This window comes from Ctenopharyngodon idella, chromosome 12 (assembly GCF_019924925.1).
Source record: "Ctenopharyngodon idella isolate HZGC_01 chromosome 12, HZGC01, whole genome shotgun sequence".
NCBI classification, from domain to species: Eukaryota; Metazoa; Chordata; class Actinopteri; order Cypriniformes; family Xenocyprididae; genus Ctenopharyngodon; species Ctenopharyngodon idella.
Window position 1 is genome coordinate 7552805 of NC_067231.1, and position 26569 is coordinate 7579373.

General features: G+C 34.4%; 2 protein-coding genes across 6 annotated transcripts in view; one reads left to right on the plus strand and one right to left on the minus strand.

Moving 5' to 3' along the window:
- The window catches only part of p4ha1a (prolyl 4-hydroxylase, alpha polypeptide I a), a 31203-nt gene extending 16308 nt beyond the window's left edge, over window positions 1-14895 (plus strand). For 4 of the 5 annotated variants that reach the window (XM_051914933.1, XM_051914930.1, XM_051914934.1 and 1 more), the window contains 8 exons: window positions 1464-1640; window positions 5373-5443; window positions 10227-10326; window positions 10406-10459; window positions 10950-11015; window positions 11127-11195; window positions 12990-13086; window positions 14393-14895. In XM_051914933.1, coding sequence (XP_051770893.1) covers window positions 1464-1640; window positions 5373-5443; window positions 10227-10326; window positions 10406-10459; window positions 10950-11015; window positions 11127-11195; window positions 12990-13086; window positions 14393-14463 — 705 coding nt within the window. In that variant the 3' untranslated portion in view covers window positions 14464-14895. Of the gene's footprint in view, window positions 1-1463; window positions 1641-5372; window positions 5444-8508; window positions 8580-10226; window positions 10327-10405; window positions 10460-10949; window positions 11016-11126; window positions 11196-12989; window positions 13087-14392 lie in introns of all 5 variants that reach the window. The other variant, XM_051914931.1, reaches the window with a different exon arrangement.
- Window positions 14896-17520: 2625 nt separating this feature from the next.
- arg1 (arginase 1) lies at window positions 17521-26569 on the minus strand. The gene is made up of 8 exons (XM_051915418.1): window positions 26362-26569; window positions 26134-26206; window positions 21212-21386; window positions 20949-21108; window positions 20210-20304; window positions 19985-20089; window positions 19754-19890; window positions 17521-18688 (listed from the first exon to the last, which is right to left on the minus strand). Exons 1-8 carry the CDS (start codon window positions 26464-26466, stop codon window positions 18525-18527), a joined length of 1014 nt encoding a protein of 337 aa, XP_051771378.1. The 5' UTR covers window positions 26467-26569; the 3' UTR covers window positions 17521-18524.

Below are 26569 nucleotides of genomic sequence, written 5' to 3' on the forward strand. Positions count from 1 at the left end.
AATTGCAATTATTTAAAAAAACAAAACTGCATGTAATTACATCTGCAATGAATTTACGTAATTACATCTATAATTACAGTGTTGACCCTTCCCTTACCCCATAACCCATCCTTAAAGGGTTAGTTCACCCAAAAATGAAAATTCTGTCATTTATTACTCACCCTCATGTCGTTCCACACCCGTTAGACCTTCGTTAATCTTCGGAACACAAATTAAGATATTTTTGTTGAAATACGATGGCTCAGTGAGGCCTCCATAGCCAGCAATGACATTTCCTCTCTCAAGATCCATTAATGTACTAAAAACATATTTAAATCAGTTCATGTGAGTACAGTGGTTCAATATTAATATTATAAAGCGACAAGAATATTTTTGGTGTGCACCAAAAAAACAAAATAACGACTTATGTAGTGATGGCCGATTTCAAAACACTGCTTCAGGAAGCTTCGGAGCGTTATGAATCAGCGTATCGAATCATGATTCGGATCGCGTGTCAAACCGCCAAACTGCTGAAATCACGTGACTTTGGCGCTCCGAACCGCTGATTCGACACGCTGATTCATTGTGCTCCGAAGCTTCCTGAAGCAGTGTTTTGAAATCGGCCATCACTATATAAGTCGTTATTTTGTTGTTTTTTTGGCGCACCAAAAATATTCTCGTCGCTTTATAATATTAATATTGAACCACTGTACTCACATGAACTGATTTAAATATGTTTTTAGTACATTAATGGTTCTTGAAAGAGGAAAGGTCATTGCTGGCTATGGAGGCCTCACTGAGCCATCGGATTTCAACAAAATCTCAATTTGTGTTCCGAAGATTAACGAAGGTCTTACGGGTGTGGAACGCCATGAGGGTGAGTAATAAATGACAGAATTTTGATTTTTAAATGAACTAACCATTTAAACCCGTATCCCACCTCAATAGCAGCAAGTGTTTTGCAATACAACATGAACACAATATGTATATTGTACATAACCAATCATTTTTTTTTTTTTTTTTTTTACGTAAGTACATAGTAATTAAAAACACCTAATATAAAGTGGAACCAGTCATCTCTTTCAGCCAGTTTCAGTTGTTTTTACTGTGTTGATGTAACCTGATATGTTTATTTATAGTGGTTCTGTATTTGAGGTAAGTAATTATTAAAGACAGGACTTTTAATTATTTATGCACAACCATGGTGGTACACAAAGCTGTATTTTTGTCGTTCAGTTCACCGCAGCTGAATGCATATTGCATACAAAACTTATTAAAATTACCCACATGCTCCAATCAGATTGACTGACTGCTGTGCAGCTTTTGGAAGTCAGTGAATAGGTTTTTCTGTGGCAGTGCCTACCTGGTTCAGCACATTGAAACTTACTACTCATGCTGTGAAAGAACATGAAACACTAACCAATTTATTTGTCATGCACAAGATATAAATTAAAGGTACATAATATATAATCTCATTCTTACAGACCCCTCGCAGACAGAGGCGTTTGTTCTGCCGTTACTACAACAATAACAGACATCCATTTTACATGCTCGGCCCGGTGAAACAGGAGGACGAATGGGACCGTCCACGTATCATTCGTTACCATGACATTATAACAGAAAAAGAAATGGAGAAGGTCAAGGAACTGGCTAAACCGAGGGTGAGTTCAACTTTTATACACATTAAAATGTTTATAAATATGTACACTATTAATGGCCAAAAGATATAGACACCCCTACACTCTAGTCCAATAATTTCTGTGATGGTCACTTCACCCAAAAATTAAAATTCTGTCATAATTTATTCACCCTCATGTTGACTTTTGTTCATCTTAGGAACAAAAATGAAGATATTTTGAATTCTTCTCTGATCATGTTTGTCCATCCATTGAAAGTCCACTCAACCCAGACTTTCATATATCAAAAAGTTCATAAAGACATTGTAAAAGATTTATATGAATTGAGATGTTAAATACAAGTCTTCTGAAGAGACACAATCGCTTTACATGATGAACAGATTTAATTTAGGCTTTACTTTACATGTTAAACTTGATCAACGCACATACATAGAGCACATCAAATATGGTAATTGGAAGCTCAAACATGCTTGCTTAATGTGAGAAAACCAATGATGTTTGTTCTCGCACGTCGAGCAAGTATGGTTGAACTTTTGTTTACCTTATTTGTATTGAAATTAAATGTTTATCAAGAATATGGATGTGGTGTTCAGGTGTCCACATCCTTTTGGCCATGAAGTGTATATAGTGCACCGCATTTTCTGGAAAAACATCACACCGGGTCAAAATTGCATTGTTGAGAGAAATAAAAAACCCTGATAAGTCGCATCGGTGTGTAAGTTCAAGAATATGTGAGTGTGTAAAAATATTGGTAACACTTTACTGTACGGTTTCATTTGTTAACAATAGTTAACTACATTATATAATTTAAACTAACAATGAACAATACTTGTACAGCATTTGTTCAACTTTGTTAATGCTAATTTTAACATTTAAAGGGATCATGAATTGAGAAATCAAATTTTCCTTGATCTTTTGACATTTAAGAGGTCATTGTACTATTAAAACTTCCTGTAAGTTTCAGAACTCAAAACTTCCTTTAAGTCCAAAAACAGCTTTAATCGAAACCACGCTCTGAAAAGGACTCGTTTCGGATTTTGTCACATTGTGATGTAATAGTACGATCAAAGACCGCCTCTGCAAAAGAAAATCAGTATCTAAATCTACATCATCGCATCTTTGGCCCTGCCTACTGGCGCGTTAGTGAGATGAGAAGGAGAGAAGAGAGATTCTCTCCTACCAGAGGATCTTAATGCTAGAAAGAGCATTATTTGTTTGTTTGGTACATTTCCCTGTGGATTTTTTGGTAAATCAGTCGCAATTTCGCCACTGGCTTTGCAAACAGACTTTTACTGTAAGATATGGACCTGACAGTAGTGCCACAACATGTAAATAACTGTGTTAATTCTAATGCCTAATCTGTGATCAATGATTTCTGATATGTAATGATTCATGTACAGTTATTTACAGTTCTTTATATCTTTGTATCATTTATTGCTGTTTTATGCATCAGTAAATCAAGTCAGTGACTAAACGATCAACTTCACATTGTTTCTCTTAGTAGCATGAAAATAATCTGTTATTTAATTTGTAATTAAATTGTATACAGAAAGTGATCAAAGAACCCTCCCTTTATAATCGCTGGAGCTGTCAATCACAGCGCGAGTTTATCAGTGACTGAGTTCTGGACTCTGGCCAAAACTCCCATTATAATCAGTGATGCTGTCTAAACTGCATCTCTTATTTACATCATGTTAGTTATGATGAAAGTATTTGTGAAAGTGCAGAAATCGAGTTGCAGTTACGAGATCACTGCATTCATGCGCCCAACAGACATGACTGTCATTGGCTACAATGCTCAACGCTGCAACCCTACATACGACATGAGTAGATCTAAATATAATGCTATAATCAACACTTTCCACAATTAGTTAATCTCAACAGCTGTAATAGTAAAAAGGTAGAAAATTTTTTTCGAGAGAGTTCCACTTGTAATACTTATTTCATATACAAGATGCGAGCCAATCATAGCAGTGGGCGTTTACATTGAAGTCTCACAGCAGACACGCCCCTTAAAACAGAGTGTTCAAATCAGAAGCCTAAAATCAGGGTAGAAAATGGCCTTTTATTACTAAATTGTGACAATTTTTGATGTAACATTCACACTAACATTATAAGTATACCTCAGGAAATAAAATAATTAAAAAATGCAGTTCATGTCTCCTTTAAAGGCAGGAACACACCAAGCCAACGGTCGGCCGTCTGGCAGTTTTTGTTCGTCGGCCGACTAAGTTTTCTCAGTGTGTTCTGCACCGTTGGCTGAAGTTGGTACTCGTCACCTTTTTTTTCGGCCGATTTGAAATGTTGAATCGGCGTCGGAGCTCGTCGGTCCGTCGGGCCATCTGATCATTCTGATTGGCTGTTCAGATACTGCCACCTGCTGGTTCAGAAAGGCATTTCATCTCACGCAGGCGCAGAACTGACGTGCTACTTGGTCGTCGGCTGTCGAGCATTGGTTTGGTGTGTCAGGCCAACTTTGGACACAGACGCTGCCGACGTGAGCCAACCCCGCAGTCTGCTTTCGTCGCCACTAGTTCGTCGGCGTCGGCTTGGTGTGTTCCGGCCTTTATGATACATTTTTAAGATCAAAATTGGCATCTATTAACAAATGAGACCTTATTGTAAACTGTTACCAAAATATACTTGAAAAAGCATTTACCATTCCGTTACGTTCACATGAATACCTGAAATTATTTAAAGGGATAGTTCACCCAAAAATGAAAATTCTGTCATCAATTACTCACCTTCATGTTGTTCCAAACTTGTATGAGTTTCTTTCTTCTGTTGAACACAAAAGAAGACATTTTGAAGAATGTTGGTTACCAAACAGTTGACAGTAGCCATTGACCTTCATAGTAGGAAAAAAATACTATGGAAGTCAATGGATACCATCAACTGTCTGGTTGCCAGCATTCTTCAAAATATCTTCTTTTGTGTTCAACAGAATAAAGAAACTGGAACAACGTGAGTGTGAGTAAATGATAATAGAATTTTCATTTTTGCGTGAACTAACCCATTTTAAAGATGTACAAGTATTTTTTTTTACAATGTAACAAACTTTCATCTATAAAGAAATTAATAATATTTTTGACAACTAACTAACAACTTAAAATGATGTCCGCTCAAATGAGATGAAAACTCCAATAATATCAGTGATCAAGAGTGTTTTTTCTCCACAATGGTGGTTGACCTTTAATGGCAGCTACCATAATTAGATCACATGACAGCCCAACGCAACTCTTTTCATCCTGATAACCTTCCTGTTATATGACACATTCAGTAACAATGACAAATATGCCTGTGGATAAAAAGTATTTCTGCAATGACACTGGGAAGCGAAAACCTTTGCTTTTATGTGATGCTTCTTCCATGTTAGTAGGTTCCAATATAAAGTGAAAGACAACTGTAAGGCATAAACCAAAATTTACTTACTGCACCTATAAATTTGTCTGGTCTGTAGAGTACATAAACACACTGGTTCAAGCATTTTCACTTCTTTGGTATTAGTTTTTTGAAGAACATAATTTTGTGTTAAAATAAGCATATAAAGCCTCCTATATTTGGAGTATTTCTATTAGGATAACACTCCTCAGAGCATCGTAACCCCGGACCTGCCATTATTCAATGCCCCTTAAGTCCAGAGTGTAATCAAGGGCTCAAATAGAGTAAGAAGGCTGGTGCCCAAGTTCATGTGGTCAGTCATTAAGACTACAGCTGCTGTGTAACTTGTGTACTCTTGGCCGGTTGGCTCAACAGCTGCGCCGAGCCACTATCTCCAACCCCATTACTGGTGTCCTAGAGACGGCCCACTATCGCATCAGTAAAAGGTAAGGCTCCTGTTGACCCGTAGAACTGCCAACACACCAGTTCCCCCTACTGCATGCTGGAAAAGCACCTTTAACAAGAGCCAAGACAAAGGGATATGCTATATATTGTGCTTATTATGGGTGGGTGGACCAAACACCAAAGTCATCCGTATATATACATACATACATACAATACACAAAAGTAAGTCAAAAGTTTGGAATAATTATGATTTAAGTCTCTTAAGTCTCTTATGCTCACTAAGGCTGCATTTATTTGAGCAAAACTACAAACAGTAATATTGTGAAATATTATAACAATTTAAAAGAACTGTTTTCTATTTGATTATATTTTAAAATGTTATTTATTCCTGTGATGGCAAAGCTGAACTTTCATCAGTCATTACTCCAGTCTGCAGTGTCACATGATTTTGTGCAAAAGAAACATTCTTATTATTTACATTTCTTGTTTCTTATTATTATTATCAATGTTGAAAACAGTTGTGCTGCTTAATATTTTGGAAACTGTGCTACACTACTATTCAAAAGTTTAGGGTAAGTAAGATAAAAAAAAAAAAAAAATTTAATTATTTTTTCAGCAAGGAGTAAGGAGACCGCTGTCTGTTTTTTCATATATATTTGTCTATATTCGTAATTCAGAAAGGTAGACCGGTGTTGTGCCGAATTTCGACCCCCTGCCAAATTATTACCCCCCTTATTGAAGTCGCTGCCTGATTGCCTAATCTTAACCCCACCCCTAATCCTAACCCCTCCCCCACACCCCCTCCTGGTAACACTTTATAATAACTGCACACTATGAAGCATTAGTTAAGCATTAGTAAATAGTCAATTCATCATTTATAAAACATTAATATACATTAATAAGCAGTTTATAAATACAGCTATAAATGCTTTGTTCTTCATTTATAAGCATATATATAATGCGTTTCATAATTGTATTTTCATACTTTATTAATGATCAATTCATCATTTCTAAATTAACTATTACATTATTTACAAACCAGTTATTTAGGAGTTGTCAATGGTTCATAAGATCATTTGGGAAGTGTAAGTAAATGATTAATAAACTATATAAACATACGTCTTATTATTTAGACATATAGTAATAGTTACTTAGTGTGTTAATAAATGCTTTATTAACACATATTCCTACTGTAATTTATGATTAATTCAGGTAGTTATAAAACATTTAGAAGTGGTCAGTTAACTATTGTTGTGAGCTCATCTAAAGTGAGAACTATTTATGCCTTGTAAAGCTTTACAAAGGAGATTTAAAGGCTCAGTGATCTTCTGCACTACTGTTCTCTAATGTTTTAAAGTTAGTACTGAGGTAGTTTTGACACTGTGAAATGTTTTATTATATTATTGTTGTTTTATTAAAAAAAAAAAAAAAATATATATATATATATATATATATATATTTGTTGTATTTTGGCAGTCCTGTAATCCAGTGTTGGCAGTGGTAAATTTTTATTCAGCAATGTTTACACTTTACAGAAATGTATTTTTATATCAGATTGCAAAAGCTTAGTTTCATTTTACTGCAGTTATGTTTTCTGGAGGTGTACAGGAATTTTTATTTTCTGTGACATTGCAGAGGTTTATTTTTAATTTTATATCAAGTTACCCATCGTAAAGTTTCATTTTTTGCTTGAAATAAATATTTCTGTGTTCTGTATCCTTTAAATCTCTTTTAAGCTTTACGAGGCATAAATAGTCCTTACTTTAGATGAGCTCACAAAAATAGTTAACTGACAACTACTAAATGTTTTAGAACTACCTGAATTAATCATGAATTACAGTAGGAATATGTATTAATAAAGCATTTATTAACACACTGAGTAACTTACTATATGTCTAAATAATAAGATGCATAAATGTACATTTAAGTAGTTTATTAATCATTTACTTACAGTTTCTAAATGATCTTATGAACCACTGACAACTCCTAAATAACTGGTTTGTAAATAATGTAATACATAGTTTAGAAATGATAAATTGATCATTAATAAAGTATGAAAATACAATTATTAAACACATTATAGATATGCTTATAAATCAAGAATAAATCATTTATAGCTGTATTTATAAACTGCTTATTAATGTCTATAAATGCTTTATAAATGATGAATTGACTATTTACTGATGCTTAACTAATGCTTCATAGTGTGCAGTTATTATAAAGTGTTATCCTAAACCTAGGGGGGTAATAATCTGGCAGGGGGTCAAATTTCGACACAACACCGGCACTGCAGGCTGCAGATACACAAACCGTAAACAAAGCAGCAAAGTGCTTACCATTTTACATATCATTCATGCTGATCACTTTCTATATTCCACTCGGCTCACATTAATAATAAGCATTACCCCAGGAACATCAGGTACATGATGTAAAATTAACAGCTTTCTGTCTGTACCGCCTTGACTTGTTTGCTTACTGTTTTGTTATTATTGTTCTCGCACTTCAACTCGTTCACTAAACTGAGCAGCCAATCAGAGTTCTCTCTCTTGCCTGACGGCCCGACGCCGATTCTACATGCTAATGGCTGTCGAAAATTCAGCTTTACTATCACAGGAATAAATAATATTTTAAAATATATTCAAATAAAAAGTTTGTAATAATAATTCACAATATTACTGTTTTTACTGTATTTTTGATCAAATAAATGCAGCCTTATTGAGCATGGGGCTTTCACAATATATAAATTGGCATTCTGTTGCACAGTGCATACCATCATATCAGCCACCAGCCCTACAAGTTTGTGTTTATACCATGCATAATAAATAGATATCCCTGTTTGTTTTGCTATTCTTGTGAAAGTTACTCTTCCACTGCTTCTTTACACACAAGAGGTACATAATCAGTGAACAACATAGTCCTATAAATTTTAACTCTAGCAGTTCGACTCGGGCAGAAACTACACAACATGTTACATATAAACCACCCATGCAGTCCAAGTCCGCAGATGGTGTAGTTCAGTATAAGCCGTGTCAACAGCATATAGTAACAGCACCTTTCACCTTTCTCTTCTATTTCCCCTCTCTTTCTCTCTGCGCTGGCTCTATAGCTCAGGCGTGCCACCGTGCATGACCCGCAAACTGGCAAACTCACCACCGCCCAGTACAGAGTCTCCAAGAGGTAAGGGGTCAAAGATAAAGTGCAGAGTTCACATCTGTCTGCTCCCCCTTTCTCTCTTTACCTAGACTCCTCTTTGTGGACCTCAGTCCATAAAACGGTATCATCTCATCTGTTGAACACCATGTAGTTAATCTTGATGAATAAGTGTGACCTTCAGAGACAGACATATTTATCTTGATTCACAGAATATTTTGGTTTGTGCATAAAAAGCATGAATAACAATGGTTAGGATCTAAAGGGATAGTTCACCAAAATAAATATTCTGTCATCATTTACTCATTGTTACTTATAGCTCCAAAACTGACTTTGGAAGACAAAAGAAGATTTTTTTGACAAGTTTTTTTCCATGCAATGAAAGTCGAAATTAGATGCAGACTTTCAATTTACGGATTAAAAAAAAAATCAAATATCTTCTTTGTTGTCCCACAGACACAAAAAAAACTGCATACAGGTTTGGAACAACATAAGATTAAGAGTAAATGAGTTCAGTATGGAAACTTGTTTCTGCCACGAAATAAAAAATAAAAAAGGAAATTGGCACTTTTATCTCACAAATCTGAAAAACAAAAACAAAAAAAAAACAGTCAGAATTGCAAGTTTATGTCTCACAATTCTTACTTTATTTCTTGCAATTGCGAAATTATATCTCGCAATTCTGACTTTATTTCTCAAAATTGCAAGTTTATAACTTTCAATTCTGACTTTTAAGTCTAAATTGTGAGATAAAAAGTTTTTATTTTTTTGGCAGAAACAAGCTTCCATACTTCAGGGATCATGACATATCTATATTAATTTAATGTGTTATATTTTATATTATATTCGTTTAGCTGTTGTATTAATTGAGAAATCACATGATAGTTACATATCTGATGAAAAGAGACTACAGACTGCATGGGTGCCTCTCATTAGAGAGAATTCTACTTGACAGGTTACTATTTAAAGTCATGCTGCCTTTGTAAATAATTTAAAGTTTTTGAGTAACCCTAGCTATTGCTCACACACTTACTCACACATACAAAACATCAGCTAAACACTGATGTGAAACACAACATTTCTGTCAATAACTCACAGAGTTCATGTATATATATCATATATCTTATAAACCTAATTTGAAGGATGGGCACTTTTGACATGCTTGGTGGTAGAATTATGGAAGCTTGTTTCTGCCAAAAAAATAAAAAATAAATAATTGTGACATTTTATCTCACAATTCTGACTTTTTTTTCCACAATTGTGAGTTTATATCTCACAATTCTGACTTTATAACACGCAATTGCACATTTATATCTCAGAATTCTAAGAAAAAAAGTCAGATTTGTGAGATAAAGTTTCGCAAGTACTTTTTAATTTTTTTTATTCCTTGGCGGAAACAAGCATCCATAAATTTTGCATTTGCAAACGCTACTCTAAATCTATTTTAATTCAAATGTCTTTTTTACCTGCATTCTGCATACTAACAATACTGACAGTTCAATCACATACTAAACATTGCGCTACTTCATTGCTGAACACTAATCCTGCAGCTTTACACTGGACAACTCATGTTATATTTGTTTGTTTTTATGTAAAAACAGACAAAAAAAAAGTTGCAAATAGTTCTCAGTAGGAATACCGAGCAAATATGTTATTAAGTGTCTTTTCTCTCAGCGCATGGTTGGCGGCCTATGAGCATCCAGTTGTGGATCGCATAAATCAGCGCATAGAAGACATCACAGGCCTCGATGTCAAAACAGCAGAAGAACTACAGGTCGTGTTCATGAGGCCTTTAATGCATGAGACTGAGAATACTTCTGTTTCTTTCAATTTATAATTTTCTCTCTTCTTAGGTGGCGAATTATGGTGTTGGAGGACAATATGAGCCCCACTTTGACTTCGGACGGGTAAATACAAAGCGCTTTATTCGTTACCCTGTTACACTAATGGCCGGTTTCACAGACAAGGCTTAAAGGAATAGTTCACCCAAAAATGAAAATTCTGTCATCATTTACTCCCCCTCAAGTTGTTTCAAATCTGTATACATTTCTTTGTTCTGCTGTACACAAAGGAAGATATTTGGAAAAATGTTTGTAACCATGCAGAATTTTCATTTTTGGGTGAACTATCCCTTTAAGCCTAGTCCCAGACTGAAAAGCATGTTTGAGCTGTTTTAACTGAAAGAAACTTTCTTTCTTAAAACATGTCAGTGCCACTGTTTTGTCTCAAGATGCACATCAGTAATGTTTTTTTTTTCTAAAGCACGTTTTTAAAAGCTACATAAATGTCCTAATTGAACTAAGGCCTAAGCTTGGCTTAATCTAAGCCTTGTCTGTGAAACCGGGCCTACGTATTCAATATGCAATATGTACCATTTTAATATGCTTTTTCCACCAGAAAGATGAACCAGATGCTTTTAAAGAGCTGGGCACAGGGAATCGAATAGCAACCTGGCTTTTCTACGTGAGTAGGATTTGATCGATTATTGCTGTAGTGACTGTCCTGTCAAGGGTTGGTTCTGCTATTGCTATCACTTGGTATAAACTTCCCTGTAAAACATCCACTTTGTTGCAGATGAGTGATGTATCAGCAGGGGGCGCCACTGTCTTTCCAGAAGTTGGAGCTGCAGTAAAGCCAATGAAGGTGCTGTTTGTTTGTGTATAGAAATTCAATGCCAAAATGATTTATATATTAGCTGCCCTTTTGAAAAAGAAGTACAAGTTAGCATACTTTTATAATGAGTACTTACTAAAATGAGTACTTATTACAAAAATAATATACTTTAAAAGAATATACTTAGGTGAGAACTGTATGGATGCCTTATTACATGCTATTTACAATTATAGCTTCAATTTAAATTAAATGCAACCTAAGAGATATTTTCGAACCCACTTATAGGACTTAAGTACATCTTTATTTATAATATGTTACTTCTATTGACTTTGAAATATGGTCGAAGTGTACTGTTGAATGTACTAGCATTTATGGTAAACTTACTTTAATGTAATTTCTATTAAAAAAAATGGATGTCATTATTTAAATATATTTATAATTTAATTTCGATGTGATAAAGTCAGTTTAAATGTAATATCAAAATACACACTACAGTTGAATTATAAAATTATAATCAAGTACCTGACATGCTTTACTGTCAGCACATCAAAATACTTCTTTAAAGCACAACAAAAGATTATTAAATATAATGATTTAAAATGTACACTAAAGTAAAACTTTTAATTTGACTATTGCAAAGTGCAATTTTTAAAAGTTTACTTAAGTGTGTTAAAGGTGCAACATGTAAGAATTTTACAGTAAAATATCCAAAAACCACTAGGCCAGTGTTATATATTTTGTTCACTTGAGTACTTACAATATCCCAAATGTTTCCAACTATTTGTAAATCTTGAGAAAATTGTAATTTTAACCAAGGCTTCGGGACATGTGAGAAGTCGCCTGTCAATTGCGTCATACCCACGTTATCCTCGGTTTCCGGTTTTATTTTGTAGAAACCATGGAAACACCAAAGACGCTTTAATATATTACATGTTTTAATAGACAAGGGAACAACTGTTTTGATATATATATATATAGAAAGAGAACTAATTGTTGGTATATAGCTCAACACGTTTAGCCTTATTGTTTAAATCAAATTTTCTTGATTTTTTTTGCGAGTACCATGCTTTACCATGCCTCAGAGAAAAACACTATTTTGTGAAGTAGCTAACATAGCATAATCAGATGCAGCTTTATTTTTAGTAACAGTAATACAGAATTTTCTCCATCATACAATACGTTTTAAAATTAATTCCATGCCATTTATCAACACAAGCCATCCAGCATTTAATATGATATTCTAATCGATCTAACTTACTGCAGTGTGCAACAGTGTCTCACAGCAGCCGCCGAGCGAACGCACGGAGTAACGTTATAACATCATTTTCAACACACTCAAATGTATCTAATATGATAAACAGAGCTGCGTTATCTCATACTCATGACCGGAAAAGCGGAAGCAGCGCCGGCGGCTGCGGCATAACAAAAATTCTACAGTAACGTTAATGATCGCATCAATGAACATGATTTCTGTCCGAGTCCTATCCCGATTATTTTGTGACTTCTTTACTGACTCTACTACATGTATGACCATGTAGTAGAGTCTATTTTAGATAATTTGATGTGTATTAAATGCTTTACAATTCATTTATATTAGTATGCAACATTACTCTGTAACCATAGGTGACTAAACTGTACAGTCTGACATATTACTGCTGTTCCACAGTATATAGTGTCATACCACCCAGCCATAGAAACAGGTACAGAAAAGATGTCATAGATGTTGCTTTAATTTTTTTAAATAGCCAGTATAATAGGTTGTATCTTGACACAACTGCCTTTTCTGTAAAGAATTATCATTAACATTTTTGTGTCTGTGTGTAGGGTACAGCTGTATTTTGGTATAATCTCTTTCCCAGCGGAGAAGGAGATTACAGCACGAGACACGCAGCTTGCCCGGTACTGGTGGGAAACAAGTGGGGTGAGTGTCTCTGACACAGTGTATTATCAGGAGATTTTCTTCATGCTCTAAATGCATCATACTTGTTTTAGGAATCTGGGTAATTCTATTAAAAAGGATGACTTTGTGTATATACTGATTTTAACAATGAATTGCTGACACCAGTTTTTACTATGTGTTACAGACATTTTTCTAAACACATCAGCAAAATCCTGTAACCTTATTTGAATTTAAAATGTTTTTACCTTTCTTTCTTCATGAGGATTGCCTGTATTTCTTGCGGTATTTGCAAACAAACAGATTTTATTTGACATTTCATCATTTAAAAATCTTGTAGTTGCGTTATGTGTCAACCCTGTTGCCATCATAATTATCGCTAAAACGTTGTATTATTCTATAGATTAAAAAAAAAAACTCAAAATGACTTCATCAATGACTTCATCCTTTCAGAAAGTGAGGACATAAATGTTTGCTCTTTTTAATGACTTTTTCTTTAATTGTTTTAGGTTTGTAATTTGTTACCATCAGCATTAAATTCTTTTTCTTATAATTTATGCACTTGAGCAACTAGTTAAAAATGGCAAATTAAACGTTTAGCCCTTTTACTTTTCTTTCTTCATACATATTACCCGCTGTATTAGCAAATAATTATATTTTAGTTGACATAATCCATCATTTAAAAGTCAACCCTGTTACCATCATAATTATCCATTGTTAAAATAATGTATTATTCCATAAATAATAATAATAAAAAAACACTTAGTGACATTGTAATTCTTTCAGCAAGTAAACACAAATAAAAGTCTTCTCTTTTTTAATAACTTAATTGTGTTATATAATGTATTATTGTGGTAAATTGTCAACTGTGTTACCATCAGCATTAAATTGTCTATCAAATAATTTATGCACTTAAGCAAATATTTAGTAATGTCAGAATAAACTATCAATTCTTTACTAGTATTTCTTGCTATTTTACAATTTAAGCAACAAATTTTAGTTGACATAATCCATCATTTAAAAGTCCTGAAGTCGTGTTGTGTCAACCCTGTTACCATCATAATTCATGAATTCAGTTTCTAATTCACCTGAGCAAACAGTTAGTAATGTCAAATTAAACTATCAACCCTAATTTCTAAAGCTTCCTAAACTTTTATAAACTCTCAACCTGTTACTTTTCTGAAGGCATGGTTGTAAATATATCGACAGTCGACATATATCAACATTTTTGTAGCTTGAGATGGCACAATGAATTCCTTACAGAAAATTCATAGAACAATCCATCTAATGTCTTTTTCATTCTTTCTATCTCTCATTGCCTGTCCGTTAGTGTCAAATAAATGGATTCACGAGAGAGGTCAGGAATTCAGGAGACCATGCACCCTGCAAGAGACAGATTGATCAAAGCCTTCAACCATCTTCCTCATGCACTCCTCCTCCTCCTCTGAACAGACTGAAAACACAGCATCCTTCCTGCTGTTCATGTCCACTGTGTCCGCAGCAGCCTACATGTGACCCGTCACATTTATTTTTAATCGAAGAGTATGTGTGTCTGTGTGTGTGAGCCAGCCTTTGGATTACATTACCTCTGTTAGTGCCTTTTGTCATTACACACTAAAGCTTCAAAGGAAGCAGCTATTCCTGACAACACTCCATTAGCTATTGAGCTGTACAATAGCATCAAATCAGAGCACTGCAGTGACAGCATATCTCCAATACTTATTCTGACTGACAGCCAGATCCAAGTGACAAATAACAGAAAATGCACAGAACGCATGTTCGAAGCATTCATAGAATGATCGGGAATGGTCTAATAAAAAAGATTTTTCCAAAGTGAGTCTCTTTGCTTTATTTGCACTGCTCAGTTTCCTTTATAAAAACTGTAGAATAGCACTGTATCCACCTCTCCTGTTCATATAAATATAAATAATACTATATAATAATAAAATGTGTTATAATAATTATTACAAAATTAAATGTAATTATTGATATGAGTGCCCGTGGCATTGCTTCTCACCATGTCTTTGGAAATTGTCACTAAATTTTATTTGTAATAGAATCCTTTTAGCTGAATAGGTGGTAATGTCTCAAACCTTACTGGTGATTTTTACATCCTCCATCATTATCATGACAAAGGTTTAAAAAAAAAAGTATGCCAATGCTTAAAGGGTTAGTTCACCCAAAAATGAAAATAATGTAATTTATTACTCACCCTCATGCCGTTCCACACCCGTAAGACCTTCGTTAATCTTAGGAACACAAATTAAGATATTTTTGTTGAAATCCGATGGCTCAGTGAGGCCTCCATAGCCAGCAATGACATTTCCTCTCCCAAGATCCATTAATGTACTAAAAACATATTTAAATCAGTTCATGTGAGTTCAGTGGTTCAATATTAATATTATAAAGCGACGAGAATATTTTTGGTGCACCAAAAAAACAAAATAACGAATTATTTAGTGATGGCCGATTTCAAAACGCTGCGTCATGAAGCTTCGGAGCACAATGAATCAGCGCGTCGAATCCGCAGTTCGGAGCGCCAAAGTCATGTGATTTCAGCAGTTTGGCGGTTTGACATGCGATCCGAATCATGATTCGACACGCTGATTCATAATGCTCCGAATCTTCCTGGAGCAGTGTTTTGAAATCAGCCATCACTATATAAGTTGTTATTTTGTTTTTTTGGCGCACCAAAAATATTCTCATCGCTTTATAATATTAATATTGAACCACTGTACTCACATGAACTGATTTAAATATGTTTTTAGTACATTAATGGATCTTGAGAAAGGAAATGTCATTGCTGGCTATGGAGGCCTCACTGAGCCATCGGATTTCAACAAAAATATCTTAATTTGTGTTCCGAAGATTAACGAAGGTCTTACGGGTGTGGAACGGCATGAGAGTGAGTAATAAATGACACTATTTTCATTTTTGGGTGAACTAACCCTTTAATTATGCCAATTTACACCGCCCAGACAAAAAAATAAGTCGCTGTTTGGATTTAAATAGGCAAATATTGAAGAGTCTATGACTCTGTCATTATTGCTGTGATTATTGTTTCTAGCATTTTATATGTTTGGGAACAGTTCTTCTAACCCTAATTGATGGAGTGTGTAGCTTTTTATTTCTTAAACAGCCATGTAGGAAGACGTATCATGGTCATATTCCAGGATGACAATGTCAAGAATCATCAGGCTCAAATTGTGAAAGAATGGTTGGGAGGGAGCATGAAGAATCATTTTTACTCATGAATTGGCACCTCTGAGTCCTGACCTTAAATTCATTAAAAGTCTTTGGGATGTGCTGGGGGAGACTTTACAGAGTGCTTGACTCTTGCATTGTTAATACAAGATCTTAACCAAAAATTGATGTATCAGGCATCCTTTTTTTTCAAATCACAACATTTATTTCCACCAAGAGTTGCATCAATTTTTGGTCAATGTGTATAAATGATTCTTCATGCTCCCTCCAACCATTTTTTCACAATTTGAACCTGATGATTCTTGGCTTTGTCATCCTGGAATATAGCCATGATACATCTTCCTACATGGTTGTTTAAGAAATGGAAAGCTACACACTCCATCATTTAGGGTTAAAAGATCTATTCCTAAACATATAACATGCTAGAAACATAATAATCACAGCAATAACGAACCAGTCATAGACTCTTCAAAATGTGCCTATTTAAATCCAAACAGCGACTTTTTTTTTTTTTTTTTTTTTGGCCGGGCAGTATATTGACGTACAAATCATATAAATTCTATTATTTACATTGAAAACTAAGCAAGAAAATGCAAATAGCTGAAACTTTTAAATATACTTACGACTTTTAACCAAACTACAAACATTTCGAGCACAATACTCATTGTTTAGTCTCAGGTAGCCAGACTTTCAGACTGACGGCAGAAGGTCTGGACTCTATCGCAGCTTTCATTTGCCAAGGACCGCCCTAGAGGACGTGTGACTGCATGTAACGCAACCAATCACAGTTCGTTTTGTTCCGCATCATGTTTAGGGGTGTGAAAATGTAATGTCGATGTCCCTACAATAACAGACTGGTGTGCATCTAAGAACATTGTGCATGTTTACTGCAACAATGGAGCCGTAAACTTCACATACTTTTGAAAATCCACCATTTAGTTGATCCTGGTAAGCGCTCATTCTCACAGTTGTAAACACGATGGTTTTCTTCTTCCACAAGGGGGTTTGGCGTCACGGTATTTGTTTCCAGGTGGACCATTAAAGAACGCAACACACACGTCTCCCGGACATCCTTGTAGAATTCAACCAACCAGATGATGACTTTAAAAATCCTGAAGTGTTTCCAGTTAAGTGTGCCATATGCATCAGACGTAGGCATGACATCGAGGCTGAGACTACTCATTGTTAGTCAAGCTTACATTAACTGAACTGTTATTACATGTTGAAATCAGGCAAACCGAAGATTTTCCATGCTAGTCTTGGCTGTGCATAACATTTATTTGGTGATTTTTTCATACAGTCACATATAACCAGCAAAATGTCAAACCCTTGTTTTTGTGCAGTGGTGACAGGTAACTCAGAGATACTGAGTCAGACACTATTATTAATATAGTAATTGAAAGAAAAAATAACTTTTTAAAAAAAAAATAACATTCTTAATAAAATAAATTATTAAATATATGTTTTGCCCCTTGTGTGAATTCAGTGAAAAAACATTTGGAAAAACATTTTGATTATTTTTCAACCATGTGAAGCCTGATAAATGATTAACTTTAGACAAAAAAAAAAAAAAAAAAAAATCTTTTTTGTGTTTTTGTTCAGTATCATTTGATACATCAGGCTTTTATGTATGCATATAGTATGAAGTAGTGAGAATAAGGAGCTCATACTCCCAGTTTTATTCAGAACCCCAAACTGAGCAAATTATACAAATTTGTACAATTTGCAAATATACAAATATACAATTTGTTGCACTTGCTTATGTTTGAGGGGTAGGTAGCATTTTTAGAATTATGGTAAAAGGCCTTTTACTTGCAACAGAAGGCATGTACTAGATTGTGTACAGTTTTTTTTTTCAGCAAAGTTTTGATCATGTTGATAATTTAGAGACAATTTAGAGAAATTTCCATATCAAATATGATAAAGTATATATAGGCTTTATAAGGTTAAATATATTTTTACTTGTTTTAGTTCTTACATTAAACATTGCTAATCTACCTGGCAACAATGGCTTTTTTTATTTATTTATTTATTTTGGAAAAAACACATACTTTGTGTACAGTTTTTTACTTTCTGCATTCACTATAGAAATATACTGTGGCATAATTTGCATATATCTTTGGAATTCATTTTTATACAAGAATAAAATAAATGTGAATTACAATTTAGTCTTTTTAAATTCAGAAAGACATAATTGTCTTAAAGATGAATAAGTAAATATAATAGAAAAGAACCCAAAAACAAAACAGAACTGTGATTTATGGATTTGGCATTTTATAATCTGGCTCATGAGAGCCCTCGCGAACCCGTCCGAAGCAGCCCAGTAACAGATCCACAGCAGCGTTTACTGTTGATTTAATTTCATCCTCTGTTTTGCCCTGCTTTGGGTTCACTTCCACCATGTCTACAGCAGAGAGAAGCCCTGGAATAAAGTCAAGAAGAAAGTCAACAGGCCAAACAGTCCATGGAAAAGTATTAAGAATGATCATGGTAATGAAATTGCTATAGCAATAGCCAAACACAGAAACATTCTAATTAGTGGGTCATATGGCTTTTTAATAGCTGATGCTGATATCTAGAATGTAGGGCATAATGTAGATTTATCATAATTCATTAAATTAAATTCACTGTTCTACTGTTGTTATGTTTTGAAATTGACACAAGGTGGCGCTAACACAACAGCCACTCTTTTTAACAGTGTTGGGGGTAACACATTACAGGTAATATGAGTTATGTAATAAGATTACATTTTTAGGTGATGAGTAAAGTAATGCATTACTTTTAAATTTACAAAATCTTTTTGGACGTACGTTGAATGCGTATGTCTGTCACACCAGAAGCTCGTTATTTTACTTTAAAACTAACGTTTTAAATAAGGATATTTGTCTTACACAAGCGCATTGATTCGCTTCAGAAGCCCTTTATTAACCCCCTGGAGTCGTATGGATTCATTTTTTTATGGATGGATGCATTTTTTTTTTTGTCTTCAAAATGTGGGCAGCCATTCACAACCATTCTAAATCTTGGAGGACTAAGGACATTTTTTTTAAATATTTCTCCGATTGTGTTCGTCTGAAAGAAGAGGTCATATACACCTAGGATGGCTTGAGGGTGAGTAAATCATGGGATAATTTTCATTTTGGGGTGAACTAACCCCCTTTAAGTAAAAGTGTTGAACTTCTCTTTCATCCTATTCTTTAATCCAGAATGACAGCACAGTTGAAAGGTTTGTTTGAGCTGTGCCCTCTACAGTACAGGTGTGAATTTGCGCTTATTTATTTCACTTTTGCTTTGAAAGGGCCTTCAGAATTTTTAAAAATATAACTTTTATTTGTTATTAAAACAAAAAACATTTCCATAAAAAATATCTAATGCAATAAATTACTTTTTTGGGAGCAATGCAATAATGTAACATTACATTTAAAAGTAACTTTCACCAACACTGCTTATTAATTACTTCTCTACTTACATATCTTCATGTTCTCACCTGTTTGACAGATGTGTTCAGTGATGTAAATCCCCTCTCTATAGGTCAGTCCTCCCGCTACAGGTGTGCCTGTCGCAGGTGACACTGATGGGTCCAGTGCATCAATGTCAAAACTGAGGTGGATAGGTTTTTTCACTCTGATCCAGAAAGGGCAGGAATGTTTTCACAATAAATATGTACTCTTATGAAGATATTTTGAATAAATACAAAAAAAGGAGGTAACACACCTACTTTGAAAACATGTGATCACATGTCTGCTCCATAACTTTTGCTATTCCTAGTCGGTCAACTTCTGTCATGGAGAACGTTTTGATTCCAAGGTACTTCAGGATATAACTGTAATGTAAAAAGTGAGTTGGACTTCATAACGAACAAAGAAATAGTATAATATAATGCACTATGTTTTACTTAAAATATGTATTATCTTGCACTTTTAATAACATTATAGAAACTTACTGTTCTTCTGGGTCCACATCTCGGAGTCCAATGTAGACAATGTCCTTAGCTGCTACACAAGGCTTTAACCATGAGAAATTTGGAATTATGGGAATCTGAAAAAATTAGAAAAAGCGTACAAAATGTTATCATTTCAAATCATAAAATGTTGACTGGAAACTATTTTTCTTTTAAATTACATAATGCAGTTAATCTCTCTTTTTTTCTTTTATGTGAACAGTAAGAACTTTCTGAAATTATTATGCAAAGAAATGTTTTTAGGTTTTACATTTTTTAGATTTTACCCAAAAAGGAATGAATGAATGAATGAATGAATGAATGATATTTTGCTGAAATATCATTCATTCAAAAAATCAAGTAAGTAAGTAAAATGTTACATTCAGTTAATGGGAATTTAAGGTGAACTTAAATTTTCATAAAAAATAATGTCTAATGAACAAGGAATCATTAGTGTTCTAAAAACAAACAGGGTTCATTTTCTGTTTGATTTCTAGCTAAAATGTGACATATGGTTGCTTTTTCGTCTTTTATGAAAATTTAATTAAATTTTCTTTGATTTGATCTATGAAGTTAGTTGTTAATGTTTATTAGTTATGAGAGCGCTAAAGGCAGAGATCCTGACACCTGCATATCAGCCATAGTCAGGAAGTTAAGATGTTACAGTCAAACATCTCTGTTGGAGTTGACTGTGTAACATATTACACAAACTTTAACACAAGGTGCTGACATGATTAAAGACCTTAGAATGCAGTTCATGGATGAGGTAAGACACCGGCTGTCCATGAATGTTTCCCGTTGGCGTGGTCAAAGGTGTATTTATGTCTGCATGTGCGTCCACCCATAAAACACTCAACTCATGTCTTGAGGTGGCATGACCAAAGATCGAACCAATCGCCAAGCTGTAAGAAACAGCATTCATATTGTTGAGAATATGCATACAGGTTCAATAATGATTTCCTGCTTCCAAATGTAAGAGCTTATTTAACAGAAGCACACATTAACCTGTGATCTCCTCCCAGCATCACACAAGTGTTGCCATCGCTTTTGACCTTCTGCACAGCTCCTGCGAGCAGCTCATTGGCTCGGCCGACTGCTCTCGGAGTTTTCAGTCTGCCAATGGGCTCATCATTGGGAACTTCTTCAAATGTCAGATTCCCATAATCCTTCACAACACAACCTGGAGAGGGACAGTAGCTTAGTAGCTTTCAAAAGGAATAGTTCACCCCAACATGAAAAGTCTGTCATCATTTACACATAACCGGTGTGATTTTGTAGCTTTAACATGGAACAGTAAAGGAAAAATATACTGACTACTTTTTTCTATATAATTAAAGTGAATGGGGAGGGGACATGCAGTCCAATAAATAAAATAAAATAAAATAAAATAAAATAAAATAAAATAAAATAAAATAAAATAAAATAAAATAAAATAAAATAAAATAAAATAAAATAAAATAAAATAAAATAAAATAAAATAAAATAAAATAAAATAAAATAAAATAAAATAAAATAAAATAATTTAGGCTTTAATTTAAGATTCATGTATTTGAATTTCATATAAAATCTATTGCCAGTCATGCATAAAATGTAGAGATAAGAATTCTGTAACTCCAAAAAATCAGGGCATAGTTATTAACTATTTGCATTGATTTGATTTGATTTAAACAATCATATTTTCAAAAATGCATCTATTGCTTAGAATCAACATGAATATGTCCATGCATATATATGTTGAAAACAATATAAAAATATTTTTATTCAGTTAAAAAGTATGAACATGGTTAAAATATGGTTAGCTGTGGAACAAGCAATATTCAGTTATACAGAGCACATGAAATGTATTAGTTTATGTTAATACTGTAATGCTATTTTATATTCAAATATATATATTTCTGCCATATATATATATATATATATATATATATATATAATGAAGCCAGAATTTTAAAAAGGTAAAAACAAGGAAGGCTGAAAATTTAACAGTGACTTATGGAGTTTCAAACGTATGCTTATTCAATTATTAAATGAATGATGCAAAAATCTTGAAATGAATGTCTAAATAAATCATTTTAGACAGACTATCACTGATTTGACTTCTTAGAAACAGAGTTTTCCATTCTACCATCAACTCAAGTTTGGGAGAAACAGCATTAAACATTACTGGGTTAGTTTGAGTTGAGATATGCAAATACATGCTTCACTCCTATTTAGTAACCCAATCCACAATATTGCAATACACAGAGAAAGGGGAGTGGTGGAACGTCAGTGTTACTGCTCCTATGAGATCGCATCTTCTTAGGTAAATAAATAAAGACAACACATGGCAGCACTGATCCACTGCCCCTGTTCATGGCATCAGTCCCTTTAGCTGTTTGTTTAAAGTTAGAAAACATTTGTGCAATGACAGGACTAGACAGAGCCAGAAGTTTTGGGGAAAGTTACTTTTAAAAGTAATGCATTACAATATTGTGTTACTCCCTAAAAAATAAACTAATTATGCTACTTAGTTACCTTTTATGGAAAGTAATGTGTTACATTACTTTTGTGTTACTTTTTCCTCACCTGGACTGGGCTTGCTTATTTGTTTTTTAATAACAACAACAACAAAAAAAAGTTCTATTTTTGGCAAATGTAAAGGCCCTTTCACACCAAAAGTGAAATAAATACTAGTTCTAATCATTAAAGTTCAGCAGCAAAGACATTGGTTAATAAAGTGAGATTAAATACATAAAGTATATGTTTAATTTAATATATTTAATTATTGCATGTTTGTGCAATATTCTGAGATTGTATTGTGCAATATTCTGTTTTTATTCATTTTGAGGAATACTGACTTTGTTTTTGTGCAAGTGAGATGAGTAAATGCTCGCATTTAGTCTGGAATTACAATAACCGTCATGTTTACACACAACGCCTCGGCACTTACTCATGATTTCTCTCAACATGGGGACAGGAGAGCTGTCAGTCAATATATGAGAAAACAAAGTAACTTGCATTACTTATTTGAAAAAGTAACTCAGATATTTTGTTGTAAATTTAAAAGTAATGCGTTACCTTACTTGAAAAAAGTAATCTGATTACATAACTCAAGTTACTTGTAATGCGTTACCCCCAACATTGATGATAAATAACGACTGCATGCATCCTAAATTCTTAAAATACGCATTAGTAGTTAGTAGTTGTGTAGTTGACAAATTAAATGTTACCATTTTAACATCAAGATTTAGGTTAAAGCTTATATGAACAGTGCTGGGGGTAACGCATTACAAGTAACGTGAGATATAGAATCAGATTACTTTTTTCAAATAACTATTAAAGTAACACATTACTTTTAAATTTACAACAAAATATCTGAGTTACTTTGTTTTCCAATTTCCCTGCTGAAAAATCCAGCTAAAACCAGCCTAAGCTGGTCAGGCTGGTTTTAGCTGGTCTCCCAGCCTGGTCATAGCTGGTTTTAGAGGTGTTTTGGTTAGCTAGGAGACTGGAAGGCTGGGAAACCAGCTTAAACCAGCTGAACACCAGCTAACCCAGGCTGGGAGACCAGCTAAAACCAGCTACTTCCATCTTAAACCAGCTAAGACCAGCCAACCAGCTTAGGCTGGTTTTAGCTGGATTTTCAGCTCTCCTGTCCCCATGTTAAGAGAAATCATGAGTAAGTGTCGAGGCGTTGTGTTCACTGTGTAAACATGATGGTTATTCTAGTTCTAGACTAGTTCTAGACCAAATATGAGCATACATTTACTCATTTACTTCTCCTGCTGTGTCCTATTCTTCTGTATTCCAGAATGGCAGCACAGCTAAAAGGCTTGTTTGTTTGAGCTGCGCCCTCTACTGTACAGGCGTGAATTTGCATTTCCTTCAGCCTAAGGCTTATTCATTTCACTTTTGCTGTGAAAGGGTCTTTACATTTGCCAAAAATATAACTTTTTTTGTTGTTATAAAAACAAACAAACAAACAAACAGCCTAGCCCAGGTGAGAAAAAGTTACGCAAAACGTAGTGCATTACTTTCCATAAAAAGTAACTAAGTAATGCAATTAGTTACTTTCTTACGGAATAACACAATATTGTAATGCATTACTTTTAAAAGTAACTTTCCCCAACACTGTATATGAATGTATATAAGTAGCCTACAGGTGCTGGTCATATAATTAGAATATCGTGAAAAAGTTCATTTTTTTATTGTAAATTATTTTAAAAAGTGAAACTTTCATATATTCTAGATTCCCTACATGTAAAGTAAAACATTTCAAAAGTTTTTTTTTTTAATTTGTTGATTAGAGCGTACAGCTAATGAAAGTCCAAAATCCAGTATCTCAAAATATTAGAATATTTACATTTGAGTTTCATTAAATGACCATCCCTACAGTATAAATTCCGGGTATCTTTTGTTCTTTGAAACCACACTAATGGGGAAGACTGCTGACTTGGCAATGGTCCAGAAGACAATCATTGACACCCTCCACAAAGAGAGTAAGTCACAGAAGGTCATTACTGAATGGGGTGGCTGTTTACAGAGTGATGTATCAAAGCATATTAAATGCAAAGTTGACTGGAAGGAAGAAATTGGGTAGGCAAAGGTGCACAAGCAACAGGGATGACCGCAAGCTTGAGAATACTGTCAAGTAAAGCCGATTCAAACACTTGGGAGAGCTTCACAATGAGTAGAATGAAGCCGGAGTCAGCGCATCAAGAGTCACCACACTCAGACATCTTTAGGAAAAGGACTACCAAGCCACTTCTGAACCAGAGACAACGTCAGAAGCATCTTACCTGGGCTAAGGAGAAAAAGAACTGGACAGTGAACAGTGGTCGAAAGTCCTCTTTTCAGATCAAAGTAAATTTTGCATTTCATGTTGAAATCATGGTCCCAGAGTCTGAAGGAAGACTGGAGAGGCACAGAATCCAAGCTGCTTGAAGTCTAGTGTGAAGTTTCTGAAGTCAATAATGATTTGGGGGGCCGTGACGTCTGCTGGTGTTGGTCCATTGTGTTTTATCAAGTGCAAAGTCAATGCAGCCATCTTCCAGGAGATTTTGGAGCACTTTATGCTTCCATCTGCTGACAAGCTTTATGGAGATGCTGATTTCCTTTTCCAGCAGGACTTTAGCATCTGCCCACAGTGCAAAAACCACTTCCAAGTGGTTTGCTGACCATGATATTACTGTGCTTTATTGGCCAGCCAATATGCCTGACCTGAATCTATGGGATATTTTCAAGAGAAAGATGAGAAACAGTCCATCCAACAATATACAGATGATCTGAAGGCTCAATAGTGCCTCAGCAGTGCCACAGGCTGATCACTTCCATGCCACACTTCACTGATGCAGTAATTTGTGCTAGGAGCAAGTCATTTGCTGTAATATGTCCTGCCGATCAAGTATTGAGTGCACAAAAGAACATACTTTAAAGAACTTGAACTTTTCTGTTTTGCAAATCCATTTTTTGATTGATCTTAGGAAATATTCTAATATTTTGAAATACTGGATTTTGGACTTTCATGAGCTGTATGCTCTAATCATCAAAATTTAAAATAAAAACTTTTGAAATGTTTTACTTTACATGTAGGGAATCTAGAATATATGAAAGTTTCATTTTTAAAAATAATTTATAATAAAAAAATGAACTTTTTGATGATATTCTAATTATATGACCAGCACCTGTATATTTTTTATTTGTATTTTTTAGCTGCTCACAATTTAAAAATTGTATCCATTTTAATCACATTTTATCAAACATTCCATGCAGCCTCTTTGTACTCTGCATATTTAATATTAATGTATAGGGATAATACATTATGTATAATATAACATGTATAATAAACAACAAAGAAAAAAAATGTTGCTTAAAATATTTTAGATGCATTATACTGTACTCAAAGATTGATATATAAGCAGCGTAAATATCAGGAGGTGTAGTGGTACCTTGCCCTTTAAGTTTCTGCACCAATCCAGCAGCTCGAATGAGGTCTGGTCCCTTCTGCACACCATCCCTCTGCTGCAGTAACAGGCAATAACATGAGCACTAGACCGGCACCATACTGCACCATGCATGCATTTACATGCAAACATATTATTTTTCATACTTGAATATCATTATTTTAAATGAGAAAAGGACTTTTTTTTTTTTTTTTTTTGGGCTTTATATCTCACCTGTCCTTTAGAGAAAGGTGCGCCTATTATTCCCACACAGTGCTGATGATGGAGGTCTCTCCTAAATATGTGAAAAGCGGCTCTTAATCCGCTGAAGCGCTTCATCACGGTTAGAATAGCAGTCTGGAATAAGCGGCTCTAAAATTAAAGCAGTTTACAGGACGTGTGACGACACGCTGTCCAGTGACAGTCATTGGGCTGCTCGCGC

Bases quoted from the DNA above. Each gene is read 5' to 3' on its own strand.
- arg1 (XM_051915418.1), bottom strand. From the start codon at position 26,466: ATGAAGCGCTTCAGCGGATTAAGAGCCGCTTTTCACATATTTAGGAGA. The intron at 19,891-19,984 runs GTAGGTGTGTTA...TTTCTGGATCAG, and splicing joins TGTGATCACATGTTTTCAAA to AGTGAAAAAACCTATCCACC. The intron at 18,689-19,753 runs GTGAGAACATGA...ACTTTATTCCAG, and splicing joins TGAACACATCTGTCAAACAG to GGCTTCTCTCTGCTGTAGAC.